The sequence below is a fragment of the Cyprinus carpio genome, chromosome B14 (genome assembly GCF_018340385.1).
Source record: "Cyprinus carpio isolate SPL01 chromosome B14, ASM1834038v1, whole genome shotgun sequence".
In the NCBI taxonomy this organism is placed as follows: domain Eukaryota; kingdom Metazoa; phylum Chordata; class Actinopteri; order Cypriniformes; family Cyprinidae; genus Cyprinus; species Cyprinus carpio.
The window spans coordinates 24,667,777-24,680,276 of NC_056610.1; the positions used below are offsets into that span (position 1 = coordinate 24,667,777).

Consider the following 12,500-nt stretch of genomic DNA (forward strand, 5'->3'; position numbering starts at 1 on the left):
ATTTTTATTAAAACAAATATATTAAAACAAATGAATTAATACATTAACTTTTAAAAAAGCAAAAAAAAAAAGCACAAAAAAACTATGCAAAAAATTTAAGTCAATTAAAATAAAAAAGAAAATAAACAGACAAAAAATAAAAAATTAAATAGATTAAAATAAACAAATAAATGAATAAAGCCAAAACTGATAAGTAAGATTTAAATGAAAGATAAATACTTGAGTGCAAGTAAATAAATAAAAATAACAAAATGAAAAAAATAATTAAACTGATTACAACAAATTCAGAAATTAATAAATTAAATCAAAATAAAACAAGTTAGATTAAAATAGAAAAGGTATATAACAATAATAATAATAATAATATAATTAATTGTAACAATTAATAAAAATGAAAAATCAAAAGTCAAAAAGGGCTTTCAGTGTTTAACCTTGTATAATTCCCATGGAATTTTTCGTTTATTTAATCTTCTTCCTTGTATTGTTTTTGAGATATCTTGTACTCTATTGTTCTTGATATTGTAAACTGTATGTGTTGTACTTGTTCTAGAGTATTTGTAGGCTACACGGTCTGAAGCGCTTGAAACGCTTGCAAAAACACTTTTTACAAACCGATTGCAAAGTAGGGTGAAATCTATTAAATGCAATTATTAACAGATCACCAGATACTATTAAATATGAGATGTCTGTATAATTGCTTGTTTGTTTTCATCAGGGAGAAACGAATCTTTTCGAAGCTTCGAATCAATTGAACCGATCGCTTCCCAAACGATTCAGTGTTTCGAAGCGCTGAACACCGCGCGCTAGCGACGCTTGCTGGTTAAACTGTGTAAACGCAACTCAAACTCACACCAAAACACGAATAAATACAGTACTGTGTTATTATATTAGTTTGCAGGGCTTGTTTTGTTTGTTTTATGGAGTCCAAATGTCTTATTAAAAAACTGTGTTATTATATTATTTTTCAGTTCTATTTATTCCAAATTTATTAATAAAAAATCTACAAATAAATTATCTAAACAGAAATCATCTGAAATCAGACCCCAAATGTCTTATTAAAGTGTCTACACAGTAATGATCTGATCTGAGATCAATTAAAACATCGATCCACTGAAACTTCGAAACCACGTGACTTTGGCAGTTTGATAGACATGATAAATATTTATTATTGCTATAGTTTGACACGCGCTACAGCCATCACTAGTGATCGATTATTGCTTAATCAGAATTATGAATATAATTACAGACACGCGCAACAAAAATAACTAGCAACCGACATATTCGAACACACGCAACTACAGCCATCACTAGTGATCGACATGGTTGGGATCCGGAAGTGTTCATTTTTAATGAGAGGGTATGAAAACGATGTGGCAGCGGTGGGATTCGAACCCACGCCCCCGAAGAGACTGGAGCCTTAATCCAGCGCCTTAGACCGCTCGGCCACGCTACCGCTGCGCCACCGTGCATCACCACACCTCACGACCGTCGCGAACACAGAAAACAAAATCTGTCCAAGACCGAAATTAACTTTACGACACTCATATATATTGGTGTAATGTATCTCTTCTCGACTCTAGGTGTATTTCAGGGTTACTGTATCTGTACTGTACTGTTACTGTACAGGTAACGGAGGGAAAGGTGAGAGGATTGCGCGGATCATGCTCCACACAGGATTTATTTTAAAGATATTTGCTTTGCATGCTCATTTATAGTTACTGTAAGGGGTTTACTAAAAATATTTTCATTACCTTATACGTCCAAAACTAATTTTCACACACATACACACACACACGCACACACACACACACACACACACACACACACACACACACACACACACACACACACAAAACGTAACATCAGCAATGCTGACGTTTGCCCTCGCTCTCAGACCTCGAATACATAAATCATTACTCTTTTTAGACCGTTTCTGAAGTAAAGAAAATACTACACAAACTCACTGAAACAACCGGGGGCAGGTTCTTGATTTATCCTCGAAACAGAGCCGCCTCCAACACCCAATAAGCATCATATCATCAAAAAATTTTGATAATAAAAAAAATCCTGAAACCTAAAAATTGATTGATTAAAAAAAAAAAAAAAAAAAAAATCCTATTGTTTTTGCCTTTTCATGTCTATTCTTGTCATTTTATTTTTAGAAAAACACTTTTGGTGTTGTCTACAGAGGACATAGCATAACATATGAATAAAATATAATTTTTCAAAAATTTTATTTTACCTTTATTTTCTCTCTTAAGCTCTAAACAATGTAATGACATCAAAAATACAAAATTGACAAAGCTTTTTATTTCTGGTTCTCTGGAGGATAGGGGTCAAAATTTAACTATAATTAAACATAAAAGTAAATAAATAAATTGTATTATTTACAATTTACAGTTGCAGCTCTAGACAGTTACCTATGACTTTATTAATACAGTTGTCTGATTTATTTTACAGTCTCAAGCTTTCAGAAATCACACAAAAGAAAATTAAGTAGTTTTACTATGATAAAACCATGGTTTGTTTTTGTAAGGGTTGTGATGTCCACATGTTTCTGTTGAAGAAATTATAGAGGCTGTGTCATCATATAAAGCTGGATAAAAATGAAAGATTAAGTGAATATTTGAATTAAATGTTTGGCCAACAAGGATTTGATTGTCCTGTAAGTGTAACAGCAGCAATAACCAGGCCTTTGGCTCCCTTTGCATGCATTTGTAATATGTAATGCACATAAATTGTTTATTTTTAATTAGCCTTCATTATGTATTTTAACAGCCTTATTAACCAATCATTATTTCCCCAATGTTTTTGTATAATGCATTTTAAGTCATTTTAAAGGCTATTGTTGGCTTAGGTCTGTTTTTATAACCACAAAAAAAACAACTCGTAATACTTCTTTGTAAATTATTATTTGAAGTAACAAAAACATGGTTAATTTGCTGTTACCAAAGCTAAAAGAATGATCAGTTTTGGTGTTATTCGTGTTAAAACCATGACTAATTTTCGTAAAGGAACATGGAAACTCAGAGAGAATATTAAATGCGTTGGTGATGATGAAATTATTTCCGACATTAAAACACGTTATTATCATCAACAGCCAAAAAAAGTTTCACAGGATTATGAAGGTGTCTGAAAGCTATGCACGGGCTTCGTTTTCATCTTTTCTTTCCTTCTCTGCGGCGGATTGCTGATGTCTTTTCACTGGCATAGATCTCCATCCATCAGTTATGATCATTTGCATTCAGCAGCAAACATGAGGCGCGAGCGCGGATGGCGCGTCACGTGATTGTTTTGAGTAAAGGCCCGTTCACACCAAGGACGATAACTATAAAGATAACGATAAAGATATAGTTCTAAAAATCGTTTTCTGTATTAAAGAACAGCAGCGTCCACACCACAACTATAACGATAAAGACAAAGAAAAACGATATCGTTGGAATCCCTTTCAAAACGATTTTTTTCCAGCTGATGAACGATAAAAAAAAAAAATTGACAGCCAATCAGAATCCATCCTGTTGTAACGCGCTCGAGAATTTAAAGCGCCAGACGAGCGTGCGCTTAGAATAAACAGAAGATATCGTTCTTGGTGTGAACGGGCCTTAACTGGAGTTGGTGCCCTACACAGACTGCGTGCTCTGCCTCGAAACACCCCCAGCCTTTAATAAAAGGATTCAAACATCCCTTTAACTTATTTCACCAGTAGTTAAAAACGCAAACTAAACTAACTTAAAAAGCACTAGTCAGTATTCCAGTAGCAGCCCACTAATTACTAGCACAAACTACTAAATTACTAGCACACTTTGATCAACAGTTTAATGTTTCTAGCTGCGTCTGTATTTTCAAAAGAAACTGAAACAGAAAGCTACTTGAATCAGGAGTTTAACAATCACTTTGTGCAAATCAAAAAGCTACAACAAACACTTAAAACATTGTTTATATTTAATAGGTTCAGTGTAAGACACATTCATAGATTATAAAACATGAATATGAACAGAACAGAACTACAGCTACACGAGACGGAGTAAAACAATAGAACTTTAGAGTTCACTTACATCTGGCCTCATTAACGGTCACAATTAAAGTGTGTAACCAATTAATACAGACCCCCCACACACACACTCTCTCACAGAGACACACACACTCTCTCTCTCTCTCAGACACACACACACTCTCACGCACACACTCTTTCTCTCACACACACACCCTTGGGCCCTTGATCCGATGTTTCTGACACAGTGACACATTCAGCTCACGGCACACTCATCACCAGCGGACTCTGAGCAGCAGGCCTGCGTGTCTCAAACAGGTCCTTGTGTCAGTGGTGTGTGTTGCAGACGGGGGGCAGCACCCGGCGTGAGTTGGCTTTGACCCAGGGGTGCTCCATCACGCTCCGGAGCGGCAGACGCATGGCTGGACTGTGACGCAGCAGCTTGGAGATCAGATCACGAGCGCCGTCAGACACCAGCTTCGGGAACTGAAGATCCACCTGCACACACACACACATCAGGACAACACCTCACAGGCGCAGAACACTCCTCTCTCGAGTCCTTCTCTTTAGCAGTGTTTCTGCTGTCAGACAGCGGCTGAGGCGGTGAGTAAACGCAGACAGACCTTGGTGATGCGCTTGTACGTCTCTGTGTGGCTGGCCGTCTCGAACGGAGGGTTCCCCACCAGACACTCGTAACACAGCACACCGATGCACCACAGATCCACCTTCTCATCGTGAGTGTGGCCCTCGATCATCTCCGGAGGAAGATAGTCCAGAGTCCCACACATCGTCCGCCGTCTGAGAAAGAGAGAAAAATCACATTTACACACTCCACACACTCATACAAAAATATGTTCATCAAACAAAACAAGGAAAATTTTTTGGCTGCTTTATTGATTTTAAAAAAGCGTTCGATTCAATATGGCACAGTGGACTCTTTCTAAAACTAATTCAAAGTGGAATAGGAGGAAAGACATATGACATCATAAAGGACATAAACAACGGGAACAAATGCTGTGTCAAGATCAACGACAGCGGACTGATTATTTCAGTCAGAACACAGGAGTGCGTCAAGGCTGCAGCCTCAGCCCGACTCGGTTTAATATCTATATTAACCAACTGGCATCAGCACTGGAGAAGTCCTCTTGTCCTGGTCTCACCCTCGAGGGCAGAGAAATCAAATGTCTCCTGTACGCTGACGATCTTCTGCTCTTGTCACCTCATGAAGAGGGGCTACACCAAAGCCTCTCAGTTTTAGAAGATTACAGTAGAGACTGGGCCTTACCAATAAACATGGAGAAATCCAAAATTATCATCTTCCAGAAAAAGCCTCGCCTTACTGACAAAAAATATAGTTTTACAATCGGGGGAACACTTCTTAATCATGTCACGTGTTATAATTATTTGGGTCTCACTATCTCAGCTTCTGGTCAATTTGATCTAGCAATAAAACATCTGACCGATAAGGCACGCAGGGCTTATTACACTATAAGAAAATCTTTGTTCAAATTCAACCCACCTATTAAATTATGGCTAAAAATATTTGACAGCATCATCAAACCCATTCTTCTGTACGGTTGTGAAATCTGGGGCCCCAAATTTAAATTAAACTACACATCTTGGGATAAAAGACCCACTGAAATATTCCACCTGGAGTAAGAACATCCTGGGACTCCAGAGAAACGCTGCTAGTCTCGGCTGCAGGGCAGAACTGGGCAGAAGAGAACAGTCAAGTTCTGGTTCCATCTATCAGACACACTGACAGATGATTACCATCACTGCGCTCTCACTTACAGGGCAGGACACCCAGAGAGTGACCCCATGCACTATTTAGTGAAAAAACACCAACTCAGCTCAACAATTCAATTCAGACACGCAAAAGTTAAAGAAATTGGAAAACTAAACCAGGAAGAATACATCCATGATTGGCAGATCAAAGTAGAACAAATTAAAGTACTTCTATAGATTAAAGACTGGTTATCAATTGGCACCTTACTTGATCAAAATTAAAGACTACAGTCAGAGAAAGCTCCTGACGAAGTATCGTCTGAGTGATCACAGTCTGTGTGTGGAGACGGGCCGACACAAACAGAGCTGGAGAGAGAGAGAGCTCCGTCTGTGTTCTCACTGCACAGAGGGACTCGTAGAGGACGAGCTGCACTTCCTCACACACTGCAGCAAATATAAACACATTAGAGACAAGTACTTTACCCAAATAGCTCAAACTGTGCCTGAATTCCAGCAAGCGAGTGACATAGACAAACTCAGTTATATTTTGGGAGAGAAAGAGAAGTGTATCCATCTAGCAGCGCAGTATGTGTCCTCCTGCCACATCATGAGGGACAAACACTAAACCCCTGTTCTTTACCAATGCTCTCTGTAAATATTTACTATGGTTTTTTTTTGTGTGTGTGTGTTATATGTGTGTTATGTGATTATATATGTAAACTATGGCCATGAATAAGTGTTTTTTATTATCTACATGCCTGTATAACTTGTTCACTGTTTATTGCTTTGGCAACATTGTGCTGTTCCACAGTCATGCCAATAAAGCTCATTTGAATTGAACTGAGAGAGAGAGAGAGAGAGAGAGAGAGAGAGAGAGAGAGAGAGAGAGAGAGAGAGAGAGAGAGAGAGAGAAATCGAGATCCATTTGCTTTAAACAAAGTGACTGAAGATATTGAGTCATGTTTTCAGAAAAAAAAAAAGTATCAAAATGAAGTGAGTTTATGCTTAAAACAAGAACAAATACCCATTAATGGAGTCCAAAAACCCTTTTGAATTAAGATGTTTCTAAAAAAAAAAAAAAAAAAAAAAAAGCAGCACTTAAGTGATTTTGCATCTCAAGTGAAGTATCTTAATTTGGAACATGGTAGAATAAATATATGATACTTGCTGAAGTTTGGTGTGCAGTACTGAATTACATGAGAAAAACAAGCATTGTTCTCTTAGGTTTAATACCTTTTAAATTTTTTAAAACAATAAGAAATCTGGAAAAGTAGATGTTTAAAGTGTTTTCACACAAAATAGCGCTGCGTTTCCACCGACGGACCAGAAGCTCCGCTGCGCGTCACTAAAACCCGCCCTTTACACGCCTCTCAGGAACCACGTCACGCAACCCCATCATTTCACCAACAAAGAGAAGTTATCAGAAAACTAATCAGAAATAAATCACTGGAACATGCGCGATCACAAAACGAACAGCGGCCTTTTGTTTTGATAAAATATGACTTGTGACAGATAAAATGTTACTACACGATTGTGATAGAGAATAAGAAGCTGACTTATGATTTCTTCAAACCATCACATTTATCATGTTTATTATGGTAACGTTAATGTTTAGCGTGCATATTCTTTTACATCGCTTATAAATATTTCTGCCTTTTATGATGATTATAATCCACATCGGATCGCGTTATTTCAAACACTTGCTGCTGACTGAAAGTGAGTTTTGAGCTCAGCTTATTTTAAAAAGTGTTTAATGTTGATGTTATAGCTGTTATCTTTCTGAAATGATCCGCGGCTCTGACGCGCTCCACTCGCGGAGAAACTCCGCCTCTGTTCATAACCACTCCTCTAGCCCCAGCTGGCCCGCTTTGGCCCAAGGTTTTCGTCGGGCCAAAAAACCCTGGCCGTTGGCCCCGAGGAAGCCCTGACGAGGCACGATCAAGCCCCGGAAGTGACAGTGGAAACGCGGCTATTGTGTGTGTGTGTGTGTGTGTGTGTGTGTGTATGTATGTATGTATGTATATATACACACACATATACATATATAGACTTCATATTTTCTGCTTTATTTTAGTTCAAGTGTGCATCTTTGTGGCATGTCATTCATGTAAATTTTTGAATGTCTATACAGTTTATTAATCTCAGTTGAGTTATTGCAGTACATCAAGTTAAATTAAAGTGAGAAATGTTGTCTTGTTCATGTCAAGAATGCCTTTAATAGTTTTAGTTAAGCCTGGTTTCAGACAGCTGCTGTAAACTAGAATCCTTCATCTTGAAGCGCCTGTGATGATAAACCAGAGCCGGACACTGCTGAAGGACAGAACTCCAGGGCCCCGGTGCATTATGGGTGTTACCTGAGGGACGGGGCGTGGACGGACCAGCCGAAGTCTGCGATCTTGAGCTCTCCTCTGTATCCCAGCAGAAGGTTCTCAGGTTTAATGTCTCTGTGGATCACCTTCTTCTCGTGACAGTACAGAAGCGCGTCCGCCAGCTCCTCCATGTACTGCACACACAAGAGCGGCAGCACTCCGGATTAATACAGTAGCACAGTTTATTTAACACCATGTCAGCATCTCAGACTATTTTCATGGAAACACAATAAAGAAATAAAAGAATAACAAATACAATAAACACCTGGATGAACTGAGAACCACAAGTTTTTTTGGTCTCAAATAGAAATCACAATTCTCCCACGATTCTGAACTAAAAATAAAAATAATGCATGACAAAATAAATTGTTGCAGTTTATTTAGAAGTGTTTCTTTTAAACCAGGGCTGCAAAACGATTAATCGATTCAAAATAAGTTTGTTTACATACTGTGTATATTTATGTACATACATACTTTAAATATATTTGTATGCATTTATGTAAAAACATGTATATAAATAAGCACCAGTTACTGTCAAAAGGGGATCTGCACTATTTTAAATCACAGCCATGGACATCAATATCAACATCTGAACTATAAACTTCCATCACAGTATTTCTCTGATAATACCGTGTGGTTGGAAAGACTCTAACCTAAACACGGCAGGTTTGAATGATCCGATATGAGCTGTTCAAAGGTGTAATAGAGAGCTGTCCTTTAGAAATGAGTGTCTGAACTGAGAAGGAGATATTCTGAGGATCACTGCTGTGACTCACGGTGGCGGAGCGCTGGTCGTCGAAGCGTCCGCAGCGCTGCAGCTCTTTGTACATCTCTCCGCGCGGAGCGTACTCCAGGATCAGAAACACACGCGTGTCGTCGTGGAAGTAGTTGTAGAAGCGCAGGATGTTGGGATGCCTGGAAAGAAGAGCTGAAACGATTAGTCAACATTATCAACCAGAAGATAAATAAAATCTCGATTTTACTACCAACGTTTGACCAATTCTCGGATTCTAACTAGTCAACCTGAAAACATAACTTAATGTAAGATTCAAGTACATTTTTCTTAATTAACCCTCTTGTTAAACTAGAAAAAAAAAAAAACTAGTTACCAAAAATGGCCAGCAAAAAAAAAAAAAATAATAATAATATTTTAGTTTACTAACTTAAATTGTGTTTTGTTGGTATAATGCCTGCTAGAATGTTACAAATAATTCTTTTTTTATTGTTTTGTATTAGATTTTTTTCTCTGAAAAGCAAGACAAAACAGTAAAAAGCATATTTTGCTTATTTAATTTATGAAATGATGAAAAAAGTTGGCAAAAAACGGTATTCGGCCTTCAGCCCAGTGGTTCATTTTGTTCAGTTTCGGCCCAGAATTTATTTCGGTGCATTTCTAATCGATTACCACTCTAATAGTTAATTGCAGCCCCACTGGAAAAAGACGGTTTCAGTCCCTGCGGATCCTGACGAGCGTCTGAAGGAAGGAGAAGCAGCTGGAACGCACCTGAGGTGAGACTGGATCTCGATCTCTCTCCGCAGCTGGTGCTCCACGCCTTCCTTCTCCATCTGAGACTTGAAGAGCACCTTCAGAGCCACGATCACCTTCAGCTTCCGCTCGCGCGCCAGATACACGTTACCGAACTTCCCCTTCCCCAGCGGACGGCCGATGTCGAAGTCTCTGATGGAGAGCTTCCTGAGGGAACGAGAACGGCATGATCTTCCTCAGTACTTCCGTCTTGTTTTCAGTATACACATCTAAACCTTCTTAAATCAGGATGCATTCACTGGAGAGTAAGCCAACTTAAAACAGTTCTGAACACACTGGCAAATACTTCAGGATCAACTGTCATTAGATTCTTACAACAGACTCACTTTGTGCTCGACTTCACAGGAACTCTCCCAGGACCTGAAAGAAGACCAGAGACTGAATCAATCAATCAATCGCAGCATTACTTAAAGAAAAACATGCAACGCATGGAGTTACAGCAGGAGTCTATTAGCAGTGAGGTCACGTGACACGCAGGTAAACAAATAAAACTTCACTTTTTGATTCATTTTAAAATGATGTTTTATTTTAACATTTTTATTAATTAATTAGCTTTTCATTAAACTCAAACCGCCTGCAGTTCCTTTAGGAAACCTTGACGTAATATAATATTTCATGCACTTCATGTTGTTAATAACAAACTGAATGCATTTTCTTACTCTTTGTATTTTTATCGATATGGTACAAGATGATCCTGTTTAAATCGATGTGAAAATCTAGTTTGGCTCTGATCAGATTACCTAAACTGTGTGATGTAACGGATTACATCCGTCATGTAACGTTAATCAGTAACGGACTACATATTCACACTGACTCTGAGAGCCCAAGAGGGTGTGAGTTCTCGAGGTCAGTGGGTGGGGGGAGTGAACCTGTCACAGCGTTTAGGTGCCCTTGAGCAAGGCACTGACCCCCAACTGCTCCCCCCCGGGCGCCGCAGCATAAAAATGGCTGCCCACTGCTCCGGGTGTGTGTTCACACACTGCTTCTGTGTGTTTGCACTCGGATGGGTTAAATGCAGAGCACGAATCTGAGAGCGGACCACACTTGCTGAGACTAAGACCTGAGGTGTTCCACAGCGTGTGTGTCTGGAAAAAAAAGCACACACCGCAATCAACAAAAGTCTACAAACACACACAAGACCTTCAGACACACGGGTGATCCCTAACAAGCACACTCTGTAGTGAACGAAAGGCGCTAGCGCTAGCTTCACCTGTGTTAGCAGAGCTCGGGGCTCCCTGTTCTCTTTATTCTGATAAAACAAAAACACAAACACGGATGAATAAAACACTTACATCAATAAAACAGCTCTCAGATGGGTTACCAAAACAAGTATTTTTTTTTAAATAAAAAGCATATCTCTAAAACATTATATCGTTAGCTAACTGAGTGGATTTAGCACTCGGTCTCTATGACAGGAAAGACTTTAATTTAATATACTTTAGTCACCGCGCAACACTAACATCTTCTAAACACACATATACACGCGCTTACGTTTAAATGAGATGATTAATAACTGTTTATTATACCTGCATGATGATTATTAACCTCTCGTGTCCGCGTTTCTGATCTTCCGTTTCGCTCTTTCAACCGCCTTGATTTAAAATGAAAACCAGATGCATTTCTATTGGCCGAGACGCTCGGAACTCCCCGCTGATTGGCCCATTGACACGAACGCTCATTGGCCCAGTGATGTGCCAATCATTCTGGCCCCGCCACAGAGATTCGCGCGTGCGCTCTGAATTGGATCATTTTATAGGTAAAAACAATAACTATAAAGATACGAAGAGATCGTTTGCAACAACAGATAACTCAAAAATCATGTTTTTCATCGTGCATTCCAATTAATCTCAAACTGCAGTTGTGTTATTTTGGTTAGGTTAAGAAATAACTGATAACACGATAAAACCATGATAACATAAAAAAACATTCTTTTTGAAAATAATAATAAAACGGAGTTATCTGTTTTTGCCAATACACTTTTCTAATCATATGATTAGCTGCTGTTCCAATCAAGTAAAATTAATTAGTTTAACCCAAGCTAAAGAATAATAATGATGCGCATTTGATCAGATATAACTGCAGTCCAAAATTATGAGATGCATTATTTGAATGCTTGGCCAAAGAGGTGTTTTTAATCTTAATTTAAACAGAGGAAGTGTGTCTGAACCCCGAACATTATCAGGAAGGCTATTCCAGAGTTTGGGAGCCAAATGCGAAAAAGCTCTACCTCCTTTAGTGGACTTTGCTATCCTAGGTACTATCAAAAGTCCAGCGTTTTGTGACCTTAGGGAGCGTGATGGGTTGTAGCGTGGTAGAAGACTAGTTAGGTACGCAGGAGCTAACCATAAGGGCCTTATAAGTAATAATATTTTGTAACTGATACGGAACTTAATAGGTAGCCAGTGCAGAGACTGTAGTATTGGGGTAATATGATCATATTTTCTTGACCTGGTAAGGACTCTAGCCGCTGCATTTTGGACTACTTGTAGCTTGTTTAATTGAAGATGCAGGACAACCAGCTAGCAGTGCATTACAATAGTCCAGTCTAGAGGTCATGAATGCATGAACTAGCTTTTCTGCATCAGGAACAGGTAACACGTTTCGTAGCTTGGCAATGTTTCTAAGATGGAAGAATGCTGTTTTTGTAACATGGGAAATATGATTTTCAAAAGACAAGTTACTGTCTAATATAACACCCAGATTTTTGACAGTAGTGGAAGTAAACAGTACATCCGTCTAGTTGCAAATTGTAATCTACGAGATTCTGTGTAATGTTTTCTGGTCCAATAAGTAATATCTCTGTCTTATCTGAATTTAATAGGAGAAAATTATTGGTCATCCAATCTTTTACATTTTTAACACACAC

At 38.6% G+C, this 12,500-nt stretch overlaps 1 protein-coding gene and 1 non-coding gene across 2 annotated transcripts in view; both read right to left on the reverse strand.

Annotated features, from left to right (window-relative positions):
• The window catches only part of LOC109099147 (aurora kinase B), a 13,022-nt gene extending 3,034 nt beyond the window's left edge, over positions 1-9,988 (reverse strand). The window contains exons 1-7 of the mRNA XM_042738711.1: positions 9,961-9,988; positions 9,593-9,781; positions 8,865-9,003; positions 8,074-8,222; positions 4,615-4,789; positions 4,212-4,489; positions 713-724 (exon numbers count right to left, since the gene is read on the reverse strand). Coding sequence (XP_042594645.1) covers positions 4,319-4,489; positions 4,615-4,789; positions 8,074-8,222; positions 8,865-9,003; positions 9,593-9,654 — 696 coding nt within the window. The 5' untranslated portion in view covers positions 9,655-9,781; positions 9,961-9,988 and the 3' untranslated portion in view covers positions 713-724; positions 4,212-4,318. The remainder of the gene's footprint in view (positions 1-712; positions 725-4,211; positions 4,490-4,614; positions 4,790-8,073; positions 8,223-8,864; positions 9,004-9,592; positions 9,782-9,960) is intronic.
• trnal-aag lies at positions 1,372-1,453 on the reverse strand. The gene has a single exon. It is a non-coding gene; the product is annotated as a tRNA-Leu (tRNA).
• Positions 9,989-12,500: the final 2,512 nt, after the last annotated feature.